The sequence below is a fragment of the Asterias rubens genome, chromosome 19 (genome assembly GCF_902459465.1).
Source record: "Asterias rubens chromosome 19, eAstRub1.3, whole genome shotgun sequence".
In the NCBI taxonomy this organism is placed as follows: domain Eukaryota; kingdom Metazoa; phylum Echinodermata; class Asteroidea; order Forcipulatida; family Asteriidae; genus Asterias; species Asterias rubens.
This window is the reverse complement of record NC_047080.1, coordinates 2,874,320-2,897,966: the sequence shown is the minus strand read 5'-3', so window position 1 is coordinate 2,897,966 and position 23,647 is coordinate 2,874,320. Positions and strand designations below refer to the sequence as shown.

Below are 23,647 nucleotides of genomic sequence, written 5' to 3'. Positions count from 1 at the left end.
GTTGACTTCTATCTTGCGTCAGTTTGATCGATTTCTGGCTCATTCTGAAACAGATTCCAGGGGTATTGAGAAATATCTTTAGCATCACAGCAACACCCATAGCGTGTGCCGCCAATTTAGACATCAGCCTTAGGCTAATTGAAATTTACCGAGTGTGTCTGCTGCGGACTTACATCCAGAAGTGACCTATCGGTCGATCAATTCCAAATAACTTGATCTAATATATGGCAATCCAGACTTTTAAATTCAATTTAGGATTGGAAACTTGTTGCTCTTTTTTTCCTTGTACAGTAGTCTTATCTAAAAAGTCATAGTTCGTTAAATTACCGCTGCAATCTGTCGGGTGTTTTTAGTCTTATATCGCTCCCTAAAATCTACTCCATAAACCCATTAAATACTGGATAACCGAATTGATCATGCCAGCCAGCCCCGTTAGTCCCGATGAGCTAGGCATCACCATGAAGTTGGCCTAGCTCTGAAAGCAGGTTTAACCTAGTTGTCCCCGACTATTTCCCTCTTCTTGATGGAGAGGGACTTTAACGAGTCTAATGAAGATTTAACCATTGTTCTTAATGTCCAGGATGCAATTGATGTTAAACCCTCTACTCAATCCTAACTGCCAGTAGTGTAGAGAACATTTCCCAATGCATTATCGGTTGTGTGTGACTGTGTTCTACTCCGAACACACCGTGTGACGTAAAAGTGTAACAGCGTGTTCTTAATGTGACTCTTCCGTATAGGGAAATATCCACATTCAAACAAATGCATCCCCTTGGAGGTGATCCCACTCCTGCCACTTCCCACGTTGTATCTTGTTGTCACAGGAGCTCGAATCATGCAGCATTTTTGATACAGGCGTTATTTTTACCCGTTGTATTGGTTGAGAAAGCAATCGACCTTTATCATGGTGCAGCCATTTTGAATTTATCTCATTGATATCAATGGTAGCAAACCGAGGCTGGAAGAACAACAATTAGTCTGGTGCCTATTTGCAAAATGATTCATAGCATTCATTATTGTTATTCGATACGGGGAACATGACCAAGATGGAGGCAGCATGGTATATTGGGTCATCTCATCCATATCACAACGTCACTACTATTCACACCATCGCATATTATCTAAAGTCACATTAGCGTAACAGGCCGTATTAACATTGCTTTTCCCCAAACCTGTTGAAACTTTGAACAAAATATTGCCTGACACAGAGTTCGTTTAGGTTTAAAATACACACGCATTCTCTCTGTCCCCCCTTCCCCTACGTCATACTCGACTAGTCTGGAGAAGACGGTTCAACACGCTTGAAGAGAGCCTCCCTGCAAGATAAAGAACATAAACTAAACCCAGTAAAAAAACAAAGTAATCCAGACTTAAACAAGTCACGACAGTGGAGCCAACATTGAGATGGAGTGGGCGGGTGAGGAGGGTTGCGATGAACAACCTTAACATTTTAACCACAAACAAATTACTGACAGGGCGATCTTTTAAAGGCACAATCAGTGAAGTTTCGAGGCTATAGATTCCCATTTTATTTGATAATGCTCTTATGTCATGGGTTGTTTCAACTCGGCGTAGTCAGGCATGGGTGCGTTTTCTGAGGTCTCGAAATCAATGCAAAAAAAACTATTTACTTCATAGGGAGCCGTTTCTCACATCGTTTTATACTACCAACAGCTCTCCATTGCTGGACTGGTAGCTTTTGTATGCTAAAAATTATTTTGAATAATTACCAATAGAGTCCAGTGCCTTTAACCAGGTGCTTTGTTTATTGTTATTTCTTAAACTACAAAATATGTCTATAATTTAGATATCAAAATACTCTTTCTTAGAATCATTTCATGTGTCTCCTCTATTATTATTTTTACCATTATTCAAAGGCCAGTCCAGCCTACCTTGGTCACGAATATCTTTAAAATAAATTGCATACCTCCGTAAGCAAGCACCCTAACCCGAGGCATAGCTTTTACTGAGTAGAAGTTTTTACTGAGTAGACTTTGTGTTACTGGTTAATGAATGTGTGTGTCTTGATGTTGATATTGTTTTTAAACCGCGCACGATTCTAGCCTATCCAAAGCAAATCGACCCCAGGCAGCGTCTGTGCAGTGAAGAGTGGATAACGGGGTACGTGTCCTCGTGTGTCAGTTCGCGCTACACTGCACAGATTAGCCAACGTCTTCATAATAAGTAGCCATCAAATTGCATGCCTTATCAGTGATAATTTGTGTGCGCAACATTCGTGCAGCGTAACGGGTTGGCACCTCGGCGAAACTGTAAGGGAGCGAGGTTGTGATGTTATCATTGGGCAAGGGAGCGTGAAATGACAACAACAATAGTATTACAACCCGAAATTAATTTGAACTATTCTCAAAGTAAAGTTGCGAGATACTAATGGAAGAAAAAACACCCTTGTCACACGAAGTTGCGTGCTTTCAGATGCTTGAGTTCGAGACCTCATAATTAAATTCCGAGGTCTCGAAATCAAATTTAAATATTTGAGCGAGAAGTAAATTCTTTCTCCAAAACGGCAAAACTTCAGAGGGAGCCGTTTCTCACAATGTTGTCTACTATCAACATCTCTCCATTGATCGCTTACAACTATTTTGACCAATCCCAATAGTATCCAGTGCCTATATGAAGAAGGTGTGGAGGCTGTAGGATAATGGACTTTGTAGAGACAAGATTTAAAGGCAGTGGACACTATTGGTAATTACTCAAAATAATTATTAGCATAAAACCTTTCTTGATATAATACGAGTAATGGGGGAGAGGTTGATAGTATAAAACATTGTGAGAAATAGCTCCCTCTGAAGTGACGTAGTTTTCGAGAAAGAGGTAATTTTCCACGTATTTGATTTCGAGACCTCAAGTTTAGAATTTGAGGTCTCGAAATCAAGCATCAGAAAGTACACAACTTCGTGTGACAAGGGTGTTTTTTTTTCTTTCATTATTATCTCGCAACTTCGACGACCGATTGAGCTCAAATTTTCACAGGTTTGTTATTTTTGGCATACGTTGAGATACACCAACTGTGAAGGGTGGTCTTTGACAATTACAAATAGTGTCCACCTTTTTTAATAACCTGTTTTATAAAAAGGTCTCGTCATCTGAAGTCCTTGATACTTAGTCAAAAAGTATTCGGATGAAAGTAACGTCACTAATAACCTATTACATGGAAGTGTAATCAGCCAACGCTACTGACAGGGAGCTATTCTTCTTGTTTCGTTTTTTTTTTTTTTTTTTTTTTTTTTTTTTTATGATGAACCCAGAAGAACCCTTATTGAATCGCTTAGAAAATTTCGTAATTAGTTTTTGTGATGATCCACAATCGCATTTTATGCTTGGGTGATCAAGCGGAAATTAGTATTTTGTTCAATCTTGTTTTCGAGGAAAATAATATCCTATACCGTAATTGGGCGGTTATGTAATGCCGTGGGGTTAGGGACATGCGCGGCACGTATTATTACCTAGCCGTCGCTCCGGTGCTTCGATTGTCCGTATAGACTTTATTCATGCTGCCATCATTTTAGTCATGTTCCCTGCATCCCATAACGGTAATATAACCTGACATCAATTGTACAAAAAGGAACCAGACTATTTCTCATTCTAGCCTCAGATTGGTTGCATTGGGTGCGTTCATTTAGCTTCCCTGGGTCGACCCCGGTGTGTGGCGGGTTTTTTTTCCCAGGACAAACGTGGGTAATTATCTGCACACGTTCATACTGGGGAAAAAAACGCCACACACCGGGGTCGACCCAGGGAAGCTAAACGAACGCACCCATTGATTTGAATGGGAGAATATTAAGATGGCCGCACCATGATAAAGGTCTATTACCCATTCGCAGTTCCACGTCCATTTTGTATACAGAGTGCATCATATTAAAGCCAAATGTGAATTGGTAAATTACTAGCGGATTGGGGATATTTTTGCTTTTCAGGTGCGCTCGGTTGGAAGTGATGAATGTTTTGTCACAAGGTTTCGTGAGTTAATATTGTTGACGGTGCATCCTAAGGGGGTATTACGGGTCGCGTGGATGGACCTTGGACATAATGCATCCATGTTGTGTTTATTTGATTCTGTAGTTCACGTCAATGTGTTAGTTTTCCATATGGGGCATGGTTCTCCTCCCACCTTCCAATTGGGTCTTCACTGTGCGCTGAAAATCAAAGGAAATCTGTAGAGGTGTTTAGGGAGGGTACTTTTGTACGAGAGAAAATTTGTGTGTTGAAGTATGTTGGAAAATTTGATACACTCTGCTCATATTTGGCATGGTATAGAATGTGAGCCAAACTGATGCTGAGAATGAGATAGTGTGGCCCAAGCAATTGCTGTACCAATTCAGAAAAACTGTAGTCATTTTAGCTGAACAAAAACTGTCGCCCTTTTCAATTTAAAGTGGTTCGGCGGCCATCTTAAATAAAAGTTATAAACCTCAAAAATGAAGTTGGTGGTTTTATATTTTGTCGAACATTTTTGTTCTTGCGTAAATGCTGATAAACTAAGTCTGGGGAAAATACACCATGTGTTTTAATGTGGAATGAAGAACAATTGGTTACTCGAGGCTACCTGCGAAGGTAGAGGTTGATATTGTGTATGAAAAGCCACAAGCACCTTACAGGCAGCTCAGGGCTGTGTACTCCAAAGGGAGCTGAGAAACATTACAGGGGATGTTACCGGCCCTATGACCAGGGCACTAATGTAAAGCGCATTGATACGGTTATTGTGAAATGCGCTATATAAGAATTTGTTATTATTATTATTACATAACCCAGGGAACTTTTTTGTTTTTAAATCTCAAGTCAACGCCTGTTTAGTTTTGCATGCCTCCAAAGCCAGATTCCATATTATACAATATTTTACTGATTAAATCCGTTTGTCTTTCCAGTCCACCAGAACTACGTAGGTCTAGACGTGGACAAGAGGATTGTTTTCCTCTCTGTTGTTCTGACTGATGCCAATAATCACAATGTCCCCCAGTATCGATCCATCCTATGGAGAACAACGGTAAGTATAATAATGTTTGATTTGCATCGGGGTTAAATACACTGGAAAAAAAGTAATTTTCAACGAATTTTTTTGTTTTGAATTCAACCATCTAAACGCACACAACTTCGTGAGACAAGGGTGTTTTTTCTTTCTTTATTATCTCGCAACTTCGACGACGAATTGAGCTCAAATTTTCACAGGTTTGTTATTTTATGCATATGTTGAGATGCACCAAGTGAGAAGACTGGTCTTTGACAATTACCAATAATGTCCACTATCTTTAAGTTATTAATATCTCCTAGGGATAATCCACAAGTCCTAACTCTGTGTGTATCCACCCCGTTCATTTTTACAAGGTTGTTTTGCTCCTGTGCGTTATAACGAGATAGCACCATATCTAATTCATGACGTCAACAGTCAATGTGTTTCATCTGGAAATGCCAATAATGTTTACATCTGCAAACAGAGCTAATATTGAGTAAAGATAGTGTAAACATTATTCTTTTTTAAGAAACCCAATGTCAAAATCAATGTCAAATCGATATAGTGACCGTCAAACATTCAGACTTTGTCAACAAATTTTCAACGGCAGTACAAATTCCGTCGCTGCTATTGCATTGTTACGTGTGTAGCGGTGCTCCTAAAAGTGCATTAGGAGCAAAACTGCGATCGTTATTTGCCATTAAGTCTTTGAGTAACGATAAACAAGAACCGGTTGGTATCCGGACAAAGTTGTCAAAGTGTTCCAGCTGCTAATGCTCAGTTATAGATTGATTGTGCCATGTGGGGAAATACACCTGGGTGCTAGGTGTTTCTTTAAACTGAGGGGTGTATGGGACATGCTTTGTAAAAAAAGGCTTTGTCGATTGCTGGGGTCGATTTCACAAAGAGTTAGGATTAGTCATAACTTAGGGCTAGACCTCGGAGATACTCACTCCAGATAAGACTATAGTCCAAACTCGTTGTGAAACCTAACCTTTATCACACGGAACTCTTTCCGAACTCTTCCAACTATTACAAACTGAAGGCTAGTCCTAAGTAAGGACGAATAACTCATCCTAACTTGAGCTGAGCCTAGTCTTAAATCTTGGTCACTGACTTAGTATTTTAATATATTTTTCTTCTTTGTATCTAAATTTATCTACCTGGAAATGTTTAAGCCAGTGGCTATATAGTGTAACAAGCTAAAACACCATTTATTCGAATTTGAAATATTTGTCAATTCGGCGGACCGAAGACGAGAAAACAAAAATCACACTTCGTTCCGTCCCGTAATTTTATTCACCTTTCCAGCCTCCACTCTCGTGGAGTTATAAAAATCCCTCTTTGCCAAATTAATTATCCGAGAGTTTAGCTGCCACACTGTGTGTGCCGAACCAAAACAGCGTGCCGCCTTGTAAACGTCATAACGTTGCCATGGCAGCGGTCTGTTTTTCATGCGGCTCTGCAAATTTATCTCTAAATTGGGGTTTTCTCATTGCATTATTATAGCCGCGAACGAATCTGAATGTGTATGAATGGTATGAATGGAATGGAATTCGAGACTACTTTTAACCATTAATGTATTTACCTAATTTTTCCCGCCTTTTGTGGGGGTTGTAACGTTGAACGTTGTGAACGCTCTGATGATGGTCACTCAGTAGTTGTAGAGAGAGAAAAAAAAACTTATATTAATGAAATTGTTTTGTTTCTAATTATGAACCTTGATCTCGTTTTTTTGTTTTGCCTTTATAGGGGACACAGAAAATATGCATTCCATACAACCCTGCCAAGCCAATGTCCGTCAAGAGAATTCTAAGGTAAGAAATCTAGGCATGATTTTTAAAGCCGTTGGTACCATGTGTTGTGTAACGCATGTAAAATAACCCAGTGCACTTTTCGAAAAGAGAAGGGGTTCGCCCCGGTGTTCCTGGCTGTGGCTGCTAGCACCTTGTAATCCCTTATACGGTGCTAAATAATTGGTTCTCAAAATTCATCACTGCAATTACCTATCTTTCTGAGAGTTTGTATACTGTCAATGTTATGACAAAATGGTGCTAGATAAACTTCATAACCAGTTACTATCAAACTAAAGCTTAACATGTACTATGTTATCCTTACATACCTTTAACTTTATGAATGTTTAAACGGTTTTTGTCTAAAATGCAGCCATCGCTGGACAAGTTTGTTCTTAGAAACCCAGTTTTAAAACCACAACCAGCATAATTTTTATCAGCACGGATTTCAAAGTCATAAAAAAGGTTTGTCAGAAAAGGCCGTCTGAGTGGTCCCCTTTTCCCTGTTCAATCCATTTAATAAGAAAATATCCTCTATGACCTAAATGGGGTAGTTCAATTATCATCGACCAAAATTAATCATGGACGGCAATCATGCTTTAATACCTTTGCCCTTGAATATCCTGAGTATACAGTGCTTAAAACACATCAGCTTAAGGATGAAAACAAATTATAACCTGCTCCCTTGAACTATTTGAAATAATCATCACTGTTCGTCCTCGTCAAAGCTGCTGCCATTTTTACCCAGACGCCGCTGTGCGTTTTAAAAAGCGCATCGCATGCAGTGAACCAGACTAGACATTTTTGTAATCCTGTACAGGGCATGGCAAGGCCGTGTCCAAATAAATGGTTACAGCTCGTGGCTACGGCTAGATTTCCGAGCCATGCGTTGAAGTATAGGAGGTCCTTAGCAACACTCTTAGAAATAGTCGTAGACGCAGCCATAGACTCTAATATTTAGACCATGGAGGTAGAACTATAATTATGCATCCATGTTTAGACGGTGTCCCAGGGTAATATGCCCCCCCCCCCCCGGAGATTCTGTCCCCCTTATGGGAAATCAACGGGTGCGTTCGTTTAGCTTCCCTGGGTCGACCCCGGTCTGCCCCCGGTGCGTTCAAATAGCTTTGACGCCATTCCAGGGGCTCACCCGGGTCAGCCCCTAGTGCCCTGCTTGTGGAGTGGGTCACTTGGGGGCTGGCCCCAGGTGCATGACGTCACTACGAGAGCGGTGAGTGATCGTTCGTTTAACTCTTTTCAGGGGCTCAACCAAGTGAGTACCCCGGGGTAGACCCAGGGAAGCTATACATCGAACGCACCCAACGAGTGCTGTGGGAGGATGACTCAAGAGGGCGCTATCAGAAGTAGTTTGTACGCATTTCGCCGTTTTGGGGGACAGTTTCTCCAGGGGAAAATATCTCCTGCCACAACAACACCAGTGCTATTCTCACAAAAAACAGTTCCGATATTTTCAAGGGGTGAGAAATTAACACAACTTGCACGCACAACGGAAGAGCGTGCATTCTTACGCAGGTATTGGCATCTACGTGATGTTCTTGCTGACGTGCCGCCTGAATACAGTTTACACATTTTAGTCTCCAACTTCACAATGCAGTTAAGCGCCATAGAACTTCCTTAACCATATAGCCTGAATCCCGTAGGGAAATTTAGGTAAATTATTTTTTATACGCAAGTATCCTTGATAACAATTTTGTTAAATTTGGTTGCAAATGTTTCTTTTTTTAGTTACAAAACCTTCGGTATTAATGGTTTTGATGGTTCTGGTATTGTTATTAGAGAAAGGGCAGACTGGAAAATTTGCCAACCATTCTTGATGAAGACAATAATTGTTCAGGAATAACTCCCTATGGTAAAGTAAATTGACAATCTCGAGGGTCACCAGCACGCAGATACCATACAACAATACCGAAGTCTATAGTGTTACATGCGTTCTTTCCTGAACTGTGAATGACCGGACTGTTTATGCTTTGGCAGTAAGCCTTGGACACTATTATGCACAACATTTTTGCTTGTCAACCGCGCTCAAAAAAGAAGAGCATGTGAAATTTTGACGAATATTAACATTTTAGTAGGACTTGATAGTTTTATATCATGTGGATGTCAAAGCATTGTGTCGAAGACATACAGGCCTGTATAATGCTTCGTTTTTGACATGGCAAGGGCACCAAGACATTTTCTCGTTAGTAAAGTGAACCCTATGATGAAGTTTTTACTTCTACTGAGGGCATTTCAAGGGCACCAATGCAATGACGTTTTGTTTTGCGAAGGCTGACGTACTGCAAAGGTTATAAAATTATTAGAAATTGTAATTTTGTTCGATGAGTTAGGAATTATTCTCAATTTGGCACAATGAGTTTTAAACGTCAGAGCTGAGAGTTTTTCTCAAATGGGCACAATAAATTATACGACCTCCACAAAGTGTTTGGCTTAAAGTCGCAACCATGAGGACATTTCTTCTGACAAGTAGCAGGAATGTGGTTGGGGTTTTGTTTGGATGGAGGCAGACGGCATGCATGTGTTGGAGCCACATCGCTACTCAGTTTCACTTCACACGATCTATTTACGGTTACCTGAATTGCCAAGACGTGGCGAGAATAGCAATTGCACTTCGTGTTTTTCTTGGGGAGACGTGCCGGCTTTTTTAACCGTTTATCGAATGAGAATCTCTCGGATATTCGATAAAAATGTCATATTTGCAATTCAGTTTGACTCGAGGGTTCGTTTTGGGGTGGGGAGACTTTCTCGGCTAGCAAGAATTTCAATTATGTGTTTGTGTGTGTGTTGCGATGGATTTGTGTTGTACGTGCACGGTTTCGATCGAAAGGAAGAAATGAGTGTTTCTATTATTAAACATAATTAAGGAAGACCTGGTGTTCGATTAAATCTACACTTCTTTTACGGATTCCGGATCCCAGGGAGCCTGACAAACACCCGGAAACTGATCTACTTTTGTTTATTTAAATCCGAATGGTGAGTCAATTTGGACTTTATCTGGGTCATTTGTACACTATCATACAGCTGTGTCAGCCCCAATGGACGACTTTTGGGACGCTTGGTGGCAGCAGACTTACCAGGTAAAATCCATTGTTTTCGGTCATGTGCGCACGCTCAGAACTACGTAAACAATGGAAATTTACCTGGTAAGTCTGCTACCCCCTAGCGTCCCAAAGTCTCCCATTGTACCCGGACCTTGGTCAATGCAGGGCCGAGTTTCATAGAACTGCTTAATCCCAAAAGTAGTTAGCACAACAAAATTATACCGGAGTAGCCAAACGATCGTGTCGCACGACAATTTGTGACTGGTATCCTCCTTATTTGTGCTTAGCAGACCATATTGAGCGTATATCATAATAATATTGTTCTGAAGACTGTATCCACTATATACAAGAGGGGCGCAGCTTTTTCTCCATGTGTCTTGCAATTCTACTATTTGGAGCAGACTCTTTAACACTAAAGTACAACCCCCACTCTAGATGACTTGTTATTATTAACCCCTGCGAATTATTACAAGCCATGAACTGCAATCGAACACTCACCCCTTTACCCGACTTCTCCATCATTCAACATTCATATCCGAATCTCCCCTGCGTTTCCTCAATCCATTTATTAATTTTACGCTGGCATTTGCAGTAATGAAGAGCGGGTAAATCGGGCCGATGGACAGGTGCAACTTATTGACGATGTTCTCTAGAGTTCTCGGTCATGTTTGGGTTGGAAGTAGGCCCCCTTCACGAATCTATGTCAAGCAAGGAAGTGCACTCTTGTCTTGTGGTTTACTTCTCCCTGTCTGCTGGATCAACCCCAACGTTGAGTGTGTGTCGGAATGTAAGGCTGTCAATAGAGTTTGATTTCAAAGTTCCTGTAACGAGTTTTTGTAGTGGTGCAGCTATAAGAAATGCAATTTTAAGGGTTTAAAGTTTGCATTTTGGGCGCATCTTCTCCCTGGCAAAGTTTGACCCTTATAATATTAATATCAAATGTGACACTGAACAACAGTAGGGCAGTGTGGTTCAAGACGTTCGGTTGCGAGGCAATAGGGCATTGACACAGTTAGGGGGTTGATGGAATGGGGTTGGTCGGGGATCGATCACTTCCCAACCTGGCCACGAGGGGATCGTTTGTTTTTTCCATGAAACAAACGAGGGGAACCATGGGGCCACGTAGCGTCACGACATCCTCTGCCTTAAAGGGTTTTGGTAGCTTTTGAGGATTAAGTTGTTGGCCAAGACATGAATCCCTACTCACTGTGCATGAAGATGTATAAGTTCCCTATAGAATTTTAAGCCTCATAAGTTGTCACTTTTATTTTTATTAAGTGAAAATCAAAGAGTAACTTTTTCAGGAGAGTCGCGTAAACCCATTGTACATGCTGAAATAATGCTCGTTAAACTGTTTTACTCATTTCTCAAAAAGTACAGCACCTCAGCAAGTAATATTTTAAAGGAAGCTTTCCATCATCAAATCTTTAAACCATAGTTTAGTGTAAATCTGCGGACGTTTTGTTTTGTGTCGCACACAAAAAGTACCCATTCTCTTTAAAAGGACACACAGCAAGCAAGGTGAAGAAGATACAATTCTTCTTCAAGACCTTCGTTACTTTCAAGACCTTGCATTATTTTGCCATCAAGCACGGTTGGGTTAGCACAGTGACAGCTGATGCAAGCGTACATGGAATCACAATTAAGAGAGACAAGCCCGAGGCAAGAGAGTGTACGCTGGACAACTCTCGATTTCCGCTGGCTGGCTTTTTGTTTTGTACGTCTTGCAACACGACTACAGAATTAAAGGCAGTGGACACTATTGGTAATTGTCAAAGACTAGCCTTCACAGTTGTTGTGTCTCAGCATAAGCATAAAATAACAGACCTGTGAAAATTTGAGCTCAATCGGTCATCGAACTTGCGAGATAACAGTTAAAAAGAAAAAAACACCATTGTCACACGAAGTTGTGTGCGTTTAGATGGTTGATTTCGAGACCTCAAGTTCTAAATCTGAGGTCTCGAAATCAAATTCGTGGAAAATAACGTCTTTCTCTAAAACTATGGCACTTCAGAGGGTGCCGTTTCTCACAATGTTTTATACCATCAACCTCTCCCGAATACTCTGTACCAAGTAAGGTTTTATGCCAATAATTATTTTGAGTAATTACCAATAATGTCCACTGCCTTTAAGTGTTCATGTGTTTCAGGTCAGTTTTTCTTTATTATGGTTGAGGTTCACTTTGAAGCTCTGTGTAAAGGCCCAATTTCATAAAGTTTAAGAAAAAAAATACTGCTTAGCAGATTTCTTTGCTAAGCAAGCGATGAGTGAGGCACCGATCGCAACATTATGGAGTTTTTGCCTTTCGCCGGTTTAGCTTGAGCAAGATTGTTTCAGTGCCCTCCCGGCATGTTGCTGTGCTTACAGGCTTCATAAAATTTGGCAAAGAGAACACGAGGCGAGGCTTAAACGCAAGTCCAAGCCAGAGCCAATGACAGGCGGAAAATGGCTGCCGACGAAGCCTCACGCCTCGTGCCGTGATTTCATGTTTTAAATCTCACAGTTCGTGTCATGATCTAGTACCCATACTGTCATGCCTTCATTTGCGCACATCGTCGCAGCTTTCAAACACGCACCTTAAAAGGAATCGTCATGATGTGTATACACCCCCACACCCAGAGATTGAATCATTTCCATCAAGCACAACTCTGCAAATATTTTAGAGTGCCGTCAACGCGCCTTTGTATGGGTGCGTTCGTTTAGCTTCCATGGGTCGACCCCGGTGTGTGGCGGTTTTTTTTTCCAGGACAAGTGTGTGCAGATAATTACCCACGTTCGTCCTGGTAAAAAAACAAACGCCACGCACCGGGGTCGACCCAGGGGAGCTAAACGAACGCACCCTGTATATAGTGTTTGCTGGTACATCAGTCACGCTGCCCCAACGGCTGGGTGCTTCTACACACATACAACCATAGACCTTATTGCAGATAGCAATTTTGAACAACTGCGCATGTGCGCGCAAAGGACTGTGGGAAAAATTTGGCACCTCGCTCAAAAAAGTAAACAACGTTCAACGTTCGTACACGATCGATCGGTTTGCAAAATGGATGTGACAGGAGTGACCGAGAAAGAGCTGGTTGATAGAATAAATAGTTCTGGCATAGACAAACTAAGGTAATCTTTAGCTAAAGTGAATGTGACAAGACACAGTAGTTAAAGACAAACTCCAAAGGCGACATTTTTTCGCGATAAAATTACTGTTTTTAGGTTTGCCCGTCTACGTCTGTAGGGCGTCGGAAGACTGACATTGACAAGGTCAATGGCCAGAAGTTGCAACACGGATCAGTGACCCTCCCGCAACCATCAGTCACCCTCGAAGGATCGGAAATAACAACCAAAACTTCCCACCAGTGACTCCGATTTGTGCTGATAAATACTTCGACAAAAGCATGGACGACCTCCATGACAAAAGTAAGACATTTTTTCTGTTACAAAACAGAGAAACATTGCCAAGGTCATGATGATCGAGGACTGTCATGACTGTTTTACAAAAAATAAAAACATTTCTTATTCCTAGTCTAGATAGAGTCTAGATATAGCTCTATGGATAAAGCCCATCAATGGTTACATTGTCTTGATTCGATTGTATCTGTAATACTGATCAGCAATGACGTGGACGTAAATAGAATAGCTTTCAATCATGGTAGTTGTACATTTTTAAAACTTTATGTGGCAGATGATACTTTTTCCTTATTTCTCACACCATCAACTTTTTAGGTCTACCACTGATATGGTTCAAAATTAAAGTGACCAAAAGTGACTAAGTAATTGTGGTTTATGTTTATATTTATTAATATAAATCTATTTCTACCTCCATGGTTATACCGTAGATCATGACATGACAAGTACGACAAGGTTCTGGTGTAGGTCCTAGCATACTTCTAGTTTCTAGAACTTAGAAGTAGTCCTAGCATAAACATGTTTTTATCAAGGGTTCAGTTTATACAAGTTTGATGTACACGTATTGTACGAACATGATTCTGTGCATAATATAATTACATACTTTGTGCTTTGTTTTGTGCATGTATTACAAAAATGATACTTTTAGTACACTGTACCATAAAGCATCAAGTTGTAAGCTTTATTGTTAGACCCTACTGGTACTGTAATAATGGTATGTTTGTTATGCCTATAATTTTATCATATGATATGAGACTATGAGTTTTTGTAGGTTTGTAATTCGAAAAACAAAGACTAGGTCACATGAGCGAAACCCTTCTTAAGGTAGGAATTTGAAAAAAGAATATAATTTCTTTTTAATTTTTGTTTTCAAATAAGTTTGATTTATTCAACAACAAAAATAGATTCTGCATTGGGCATCCTCAAAAAATAAATCCTTTTGGTTTTACTTGGAAATTGTTACCATTTAACTTTATTATTTTGGGGGCAACTATCCCAATTAATACATTTTTGATTCTAAACGATTCTAAACTCATTATACTGATAGGTCTCATTTTGTAGTTTAAGTGGGTGAAAAGTCATTTCAAACCTTGCCATCAAAGAAGAAGTATTGTGAGCACTTAAATGTGATTCTCTGCAAACTCTGCATCTTAAAAATTTGGATTTAAATTAACAAGTAAGTTGACTGGCACTGTGGTCAGGTGGTTCAGGGCCCACTAATAATGGCTTCAGTACTGCCAGAGGCAAATTGTAATGTATTAAGCTGTCTCATGACTTCACAAAGCCAACATTAAAACAATTGATATTTATTAAGCTGCAGCCACCTTTGGCAAACACGGCATGCATGTCAGAGTCCTTGTTCACAAAAAGACTCTAGAAGAGGGATCAGACTATCTTCTACACCCACAGGTTGGAATGGAATCTAAAGATGACAGTGCCATGATAAAACTGCAGCTTTGTATAAAACCTGTGACAAATTCTTGTTTGTGAATGCTATATCATGCATGTTGTGAGTTTAACTCCCGGGGTTGGTGTGAAAACAATTGTTCACAATCTAACCAGCATCTGTAATTATGTGACCCATTTTATGGTGAGAGTTTAAAGGTTTCATTGATAACTGTGGGTACACATAATTTAACTCTTGCTGAAAATAAATCCAAACCTGTCACACTTTTTGTTCAATATATTTGTTTACAAACACTTTTTTATTTTATAATTTCCATCCTTTAATTTTTTTCTTCAAATATTTAAATTGGTAATATTAACTTTATAACACACTTGGTATTTTCATGGCCCCTTAAAAACACTTACATTGCAGTTTACTTCACTCAATTATTATCTACCCTTGTTTGCCTCAGGTATTGTTCATGTTGACTGTACTGAGGCGGTTAACTACAACCCTCTAGATCTTTGCAATTGCAACCCTTGGTATTATTTAAATCTTTGCATTATGAAGTATTATTGTATGATTTAAGTAACCAGAATAAATGAAGCTTTAAACTCTTCAAGACAGTGGAAATGGACGTTTGGACAGTGTTATTGTTTGTATTGTATTGTATTATTCTACTTTCTCTGAGAATTGTAGCCTACAACCGCAGGACGCCACGCACAGCATATTAAGAAGCATTTGCGATACCTTCGCTTGCGTCACAGTTCACTCTGCAATTAACATTTATCTTTTCATCGCCAATTTACGTGTCATCAGTCAAAAATGGCCTCAAGAGCATGAAGACACACATACACACACACAGCCTTTAGTCAATTCAGAAGATGGTCAATGAGCTCTCCTGCAGCAAAAGAAGTAGGATGTGGTTGGTCGAGTCCACAAAACAACAGTAGATCACATCTTTGGAGTGAACACAGAACTGGGAGAATAACTGCTTCCAATATGAGTCCTGTCACGAAGCATGTTGATGCACAAGTAATTATCTGAAAGATAAAGCAGACAAAAACTAAGGGAATAAATGAGTGGTTACAAGTTCTTAAAAAGGCGTTTAAAACAGGCAGGGTCGTGGTCGTTCAGCCCTTGTTTCCTCTTTTACGTATCTTATTTGATGACCTGACATGTGTTGCATTTTAATGACTGAGGTGCAAGACGTTTCTTGTTTTGCTTTCACACCCAGCGCGGCCAACTCACAAACATCACCCGTATCGGTGAAACATCTAGCACCAAGACCAGCACATATTATGCATCTAAACATATCCAAAACAACCGGTTATAAACAGCTCCAGCTGGTCTTTATCACTCGTTAACTTTAAACACCCTGACCCCACGTGAAGCGCTCTCCACCACAACAGGAATGCAGATAGCGAAACTGATTGAGGCATTTATGAATGATCTTTTGCCTTGTAAATCATAACCAAACACTCTGCCCTGAAAGTCAGTCAAGACTAATATGACTATGAGCTAATTAATGAGCAGTATCATTATCAGAATATTGATATTATATTCTGAATATAATATCAATATCTGTCATCTCTAAAAAATGTTGAGGAATATATAATTGAATAGGCCTATGTATGTTTCTTTTTTAGTTTCTACCACAAATCACACATAAATCTAGCCTATACAATACTCAAATTGTAGCCTACAGCTTGTTGGGTTTGACATGCTTGATGATTTAATCATGACCCTGTCATGATTAAATCATAAACAAGCTTTATTGATATTTTATTAAACTATTTTGTGTTCAATCAAAGTCAAAAGAACATGCATGGACCTACCTACGTACGTACATACATGTACAGTCCCTCGTTCTTCCGTTGAGTCGCAAAGCACACACTGGTCCGATGGCATTATTGTCGTAGTTTTTTATATTAATATTACACATCTGACTTGGCTAAATAAAGCATGGAGGTACACCCATTCGTGGGTGAAACTGTCTTCCGCCACAGAAGCATGACCGTCCACCACAAACAATGTCAATGTTTACAAACTTATTGTTTACAAAAAAAATTTGTAGAACACGTTACGTGATGACCGTATAACTGGAGGTGCAAAATATTTCCCACAATCCTTTGCGGGACGTCGGATTTTTGCTATCTGCAATAAGGTCTATGCGCCGGTCCTCCTCCTCCGATCCTCTATACTTCAGAGGGATAACTCCGTAAATCGGGAGAGTTTTGCTGGACGGATCAATCCGGGGTCCAATGAATCTCCTGAACAAACTTATTTGATCAGAAAGTAGCGGTAGCGATGGTGGAGCCAAAAGGGATGTAGTATTCACGACAATCTGATTTGTATATTAATACAATTTCAAAATTTTAATGTGTATGTAGTTGCCGGGCACCTCTGAAAAACAGTGTTTCACTGATAGGTTTCCCCAGGGTAAATAAGAAATAAATAAATAAATACATAAACAAATATGACAAATTTGTACTTGATATATAAAGGTATGGTATGGGTAATTTGTAAAAAGCTAACAGTGACTTAATTTTAACATGTGCAGAGTTGCAAGAGAACATTAAATTTTGTCCAGCCTTACGGCGAATTTTTTAGAACTTTCATATTATAGCGCCCTCTTTTGACTCAAATTCCTTCAGCCCGTTTTACCGTTTGTGACAGACGCAAATTTCCCTTCGAAATAACTTAAGCGTGAGCAAGAAAATACGCCTCGACATGTGTCAAATGGGCTTCGGATGGTCATGGATGAAGTGCAGTTACTTTTTCTCCATGATTAAGAATACCTGAAAGATAGCTGTGAACTCTTTCAAGTTTGAAACAAACCAATGCATCTGACTTGACAGCTTCAAGGCATCGCAGATCCAAAGCAATTTCACCCTTCGAAAAGCCGCAAGATGATACGCATACAGGACCCAAAATTGCATCCGTCATTTTCTCAATCACTTCTTACAAACATTCAGGCAGATTTCGTTTTTTGACTCAACCCAAAATGAAAACAAAATGATATTAGAAGTAATGATTTGTGTGAGATGGTGATGGGGTCTGACAACCGAAAGTTCAGTTACTAAACTGGGGACGTTAATCATCGTGTCGCAGTGTGTTTCCCAATGATCAAGCGTCAGTTCATATTAAAGAAATTCTTGTTGCATGAATGTAAGGGTTTTATTGAAGTGAACAGTAGATTGTGGATACCCATCTCCTTGAATACTCCACGTGCTTTTTTTTTAAAGCTGCAATTTTATTTCTACAACAGGAGCCCTCTGCAAAATTTCTTGGAAAGAAGTCACGACTCAAACACTAAAAATAAAACACTATACTTCGTGAGGTGAATCTTAAGTCATTTCGAGTCATGACTTGACTTACAAACTATAGAGTGTTGATCGTTGGAACATTTAAAAACAAACCCGTATATTTGACCGTGTTCTTGTCTGATCTTCTGCAAATGCTTTCACACAAAATGACGGTCTTTATGAATTTCAATTGGAATGCATGAGGCTTCGTTAGCCGACTTTTGCTCAGAAGACGAAAGATGTTTGCACTTTTGCCCCGGGAACGTCTCTCGGTAGAATGTAATCAGTCAATACATAGCCCCGTGTGGTTTTGAAAGATATTTTGATGAATGTGTATTTAATATTATAGCCCACGGTTCATGTCTGTTTTTTGGTGAAACAATTGCTATGATAAAACACCAAACATAAATTGTTGTCATGCACCATTATTTCCAAAACCATTCGAAGGGCAATTTTATTCGAAGGGCAATTCAATTAATGTTGACCCCCGTTTACATTTTCCGCATTGCTCAAAAAAAAAAGTATGGTGGGCACCAGCGGCATTGGCATCCACTTACATTGTAATTGATGTATTTGGATAGAAAGGGCGTAAAGCCTATTAAAGTTAATTGACAACTCACTTTGATATAAAGTTCCAATATTTATCTTCTTTTTTTTTCTTCTTTTAACTTCAGTCGGTTTGATATCAAAATGGACAAGTCGCCGAAGGAAATCTTCACTCCAGACATACAGAAGGTAAAAAGGGAAACACTTTAATGCGGAAAACGAATGTCAAAGACAAATTGAAGCAATAGGCATGTGAACGGGATTAGATGTACGCAGAGTACGCCAAAAGGCAAAAGCAACCGGAAACCCTAAAAGCTATGGAAAGTATGTCTACTGTCAGTACACTGCGAAAGAACTGTCACTTTCTAGTTGATGAGGTGTATGCACAAATTTAAGATGATGTAAACATAAATGTTACTTATTGTGTCAATCCCTAGACATTATAAACACTCCAGGGTTAGAATTGACACGAATCCCGGCTGTAAACAGACCTGACTCCATTTTGTGTCTCGTTGACGCGTAAAGCCCGGTTCATACTTCCTGCGAATGCGAATACGAAACGAATTTGACGTAAATGTGATGTCACAACCCTCCTTTCGCAGCGATATTCGCAAGTGAGTTGAGCAAAGTTGAACTGCTGCGAATTAATTGATGCGAATTTGTGACGTCAACGTTCGTATCGCATTCGAATTCGCAGTTTGAACCGGGCTTAACTGGTTAAAAGATGCAGTTTGATCTACCTTTTTGTGAAATGTTGACACATATTGCGTGTTGCAGACAGCTGTCAATTTTTCACTTTAGTCTCAACTCCGTCAAAATATTGCTGTGGGTTTATTGAACTGACCACCGTTTTGCAAAGCCGCTTAGTTGTCTGCGAGAGATGCGGCTATTGAACCATTTCGCACTTGATTCTATAAAAAACAGTTACCCCAGAAAGGGGCATACTCCCATTTTTTGTGCCAGTGGGTTTAAGATGGAATTTAAAGGAACACGTTGCCTTGGACCGGTCGAGTTGGTCTTTGAAAAGTGTTTGTTACCGTTTTTTATAAAATGAACTGGGGAAAAAGATGTTGTAAAAGTAGAATAAAGTGATCCACACAAACATGCCTCGAAATTGCACGGTTTTCCTTTTACCTCGTCGACTAACACGGTCGGCCATAATGGCCGACCGTGTTAGTTCGCACAGTAAAAGGAAAACCACGCAATTTCGAGGCAAACTTGTGTAGATCATTGTATTCTACTTTTAAAACATCTTTCTACCCATATGCATTGTATAAAAAACGGTTACAAACGCTTTTTATAGACCAACTCGTCCGATCCAAGGCAACGTGTTCCTTTAAAAAAAGGTCTCGAGATACCCTTATTTGGAACACTCCGCAACTTTTGGATGTCCGACGTACAATTTGCTGTTCCATTTCCCTTCAAATGCTCCCAAGTTACCAATAAGCAAAAGCCCCACCTTGTTAGATTGAAAATCTCCTCAAAGGCCAATTGGATAAATATCCAGACCATGATTTCAATTAAAATTCCCGGAAATCTCGTATCTCCTGTAATTGACGAGTGCTCCTACTCATCTTTCGAATTCTAGATTTGCTGGAGGAATGGGGATATGTTTGAATGGATTTCGTTTGAATTGTAACGCTAGCTCCCCCGTGGGGCTTGGCTGATGAGTACCGAGGGGTAATGGACAACGTACGAAGCTTTAGGGTCATGTCGCGAGAGGCAATTTACAGGCAACCAGTGCCAGGCAATCATCAGGAAGAAATTCCATTCACATTTAAACGATGGCATGTTATTCTTGTGAATTATGAAACATGTTACAAAAATTACTCATGTGCCACCAACTTGTAGCATGCACTCGTACCATACACTGCAGGTGGTTGCCTCCAAGTTGCTTGTAAAAGTTGCCTCGTGTGACCTGGGGCCCAATTTCTGCTAAGCACAAAAATTTGCTTAGCATACAATTTCTTCCTTCATAAAAACAGGATTATCGACTAAATTTCCATTCGTTGCATATTGCTTGTTACTGGTATTCAGCTGTTGTTTGCTTATCCTGAAAATCACATGGAAATTTGGCTGGTTATCCTGTTTTTATCAAGGAAGAAACTTCATGCTTAGCAAATTTTTGTGCTTAGCAGCTCTTTGAAATTGGGCCAAGGTCTTTAGGGTCATGTCCCGAGGAACAATTAATTTACAGGCAACCTGTTCCAGGCAATCTCCAAGAAGAGAATCCATTCACATTTTCATGTTCTTGGGGATCGTAAGACATTGTTTGAAAATTACTCACGTGCCACCAAAGAGGTCTAGTAGCATGCACTGTCCCAGTTGGTTGCCTGCAAGTTGCCTGTACAAGTTTCCCCATGTGACAAGGCCCTTGGATCATTTACTGTTAGCTCATATATTTGTGGTTGTGTTTGAATTTGTCTAGGAGCTACTCCTATTGGAGGAACAGGAAGGATCAGTCAACTTCAAATTCGGGGTGCTTTATGCGAAGGAGGGGCAGAAATCGGACGATGAAATGTTCAGCAACGGTAAAGAGCAGCTTATGTAGTTTTGTATGTTGTCAGAGTTTTTTTCTTTGTGTATTTTGTGTGGGTTTATTTCTAATTATTTAAACTTTATATTTTGAATTGGTTTCACTATGAACAAAATTTTGCCTTTGTAGTGTTTTAACTTATGTGCTAATTTTTTAATTTTAAGAAATATTGATACACTAGAGATGTTCATTGTGTTCTAACAGTAACAATGTACATAACTGTTTGTTTGGGGTTTTGGAGTGTGTTTTAATTGTTTTTGTTTTATCTTTTGAATTGACATGATTCAAGTTTGTTTATAAATTGGTTAATTATGATGTTTTATTTGTTTTTAACATCGATTTGTTGTTTTCTAAACTGTCTTATAGAAAATGGTAGCGAGGAGTTTTTAAACTTTGTCCAACTGCTGGGCGGGAGGATCAAGTTAAAAAACTGGGATAAGTTCAACGGTGGCTTGGACGTCAAAAGTAGGTAGCAACCCCCTCAACTCCCCTGATCCTGCAAATTGTGTCGATGTTTTCCCCTTTTTGTTGACACAGTTGTCATTGACTTTGGTTTTACCCTTGCACTGATGTGTGCTGCTTGCACTGTATACTCAGTGCTTTCCCGAGCGGTGACGCAGTGATAGAAAAGTATAACTGCCTGAAATAGTTGAGCGTTCTGGATAATGAATTTCTCCTTTCAATGATTCATTTCTTATTTCAGACAACACGACTGGTCTGGAGGCTGTCTACACAATGTACGAAGGTCATGAGATAATGTTCCACGTCTCGACTATGCTCCCTTATTCCAAAGATAATAAACAGCAGGTAAAACACAAAAACAGTCAAGCGACTGTGTGCAAGTTTCGTGTTTGTTTGAACGTTTTGGCTATAGTCGGCAGTTTGTTTATTCACTGATAATTAAATACGCGCATGATTTGCATTAGTTGGACATTTGATAATTCGGAATTTACGGTCTCGTGTTTTTAGATTTCTCTACCCCGTTTCGAATGGACTTTTTGCAATGACGTCATCGTGCCGCCATCTTAAATGTCACTAAAATGAGCAGCCTTCTTTGGACATCCAGGCGAGGGCGCCCTACTCGATATTTCGGGACATATAATCTAATGATTGCTGTTATACGAATTGTCTCATTGTTTGCAGGAAATGTTTTAAAAAGTGTTATACCACCTTAGCTAACAAGCGTTACCTGCCCATAAGAATCAGACTTCAATTACTTACGCCTGTTTTATTATGGGTGCGTTCGTTTAGCTTCCCTGGGTCGACCCCGGTGTGTGGCGGTTTTTTTTCCCAGGACGAACGTGGGTAATTATCTGCACACGTTCGTCCTGGAAAAAGAAAACGCCACACACTGGGGTCGACCCAGGGAAGCTAAACGAACGCACTCAAAGAAGACTCGGATTCAAAAGATATTAAAACTAGGCTAGCCAAACCTGAAGTACAAATATTTGTGCAAATGTTGAAAAGCTGAAATGCAACACGTATTGCGAGGAAAATCACTACACGTTCTCGGCCAAGAGCAAATCACATTGGTCGCTATGAGTTGAGAACATTCCTTAATCATGGGAACTCGGCACCGTATTTACTCAGGCGTGGGTTAGACAAATGCCATCAATATTTGTGGAAGGAAGGTAAAACGATCAACCAGATTGCGACAAGGCTATGGGTGGATATTGGTTTGAACAATCACCATGTCGTCTCTGGGTTTAAAAAAAAAAAAAAAAAAAAAAAAAGATAGCGACCGATGATGCGGCGTGCGTTACGGCATGTTAAAGTCATGCAATGTTTTCATCAGTATCGCAACAATCAAATACTCTAAATGTGTTTGCTTGTCTGTGGCAGTGTTATGGGGAAGAGTATTAGGGCAAACCTTGTCATCTAGAGAAAATGTTAAAGGTTGTCCCGTGAACTTTCAATCGAGACTTTGCTTACCGCATATATGATCGCGTCTTGTGTGTCTGCCCGCCAACTTTGTTAAAGGCTACACATAGCACGGGCTACAAAATTAAATACGTGGAATTAACTGTAATTTGACAAAGCTGCATGTTTCACCAGTGGCTTTACTTATAAATAGACTTGTATACCTTTACTACTTTAAGTGTGTGCAATTGGAGACTTCTGGGACACTAGGTGGCAGCAGACTTACCTGGTCAAACCATTGTTCCTGGTCATGTGCACATGCTCAGAACAACGTAAACAATTGACATTTCCCTCGTAAGTCTGCTGCCACCTAGCGTTCCAAAGTCTCCGATTGAAAGTGTTAATGAATGGTATTTTTCTGATTTGAAGGTGGAGAGGAAACGTCACATTGGAAACGACATTGTCACCATCGTCTTTCAAGAGCAGGATGACCCAGAGGCCGAGCCAACCTTCAAGCCGTCCATGATCAAATCACATTTTACCCGTATCCTTTTTGAGTCAGTGCAGACTTTGACCAGGATTTACCCGGATCAAGGATTGAACTAGATTTGGGATTGACCGGTGGTTGACCGATGGGGGTTGATCTGGATGTTTGTGTTGATTCCAATCTGGGATTGACCTGGATCTGGGACTTACTTTGATCCATATTGACCTGGATCTAGGGTTGACCTAGGTTTGAGATTGACCTCAATCTGGGATTGACCTCAATCTGGGATTGACCTCAATCTGGGAT

General features: G+C 40.0%; 1 protein-coding gene across 2 annotated transcripts in view; it reads left to right on the top strand.

The window, feature by feature from the left end:
• Positions 1-23,647, top strand: part of LOC117303104 (GTPase-activating Rap/Ran-GAP domain-like protein 3) — a 73,932-nt gene that overhangs the window by 37,095 nt on the left and 13,190 nt on the right. For both annotated transcript variants that reach the window (XM_033787194.1, XM_033787193.1), the window contains exons 5-11: positions 4,884-5,002; positions 6,719-6,783; positions 18,587-18,647; positions 20,887-20,989; positions 21,361-21,459; positions 21,698-21,801; positions 23,284-23,398. In XM_033787194.1, coding sequence (XP_033643085.1) covers positions 4,884-5,002; positions 6,719-6,783; positions 18,587-18,647; positions 20,887-20,989; positions 21,361-21,459; positions 21,698-21,801; positions 23,284-23,398 — 666 coding nt within the window. The remainder of the gene's footprint in view (positions 1-4,883; positions 5,003-6,718; positions 6,784-18,586; positions 18,648-20,886; positions 20,990-21,360; positions 21,460-21,697; positions 21,802-23,283; positions 23,399-23,647) is intronic.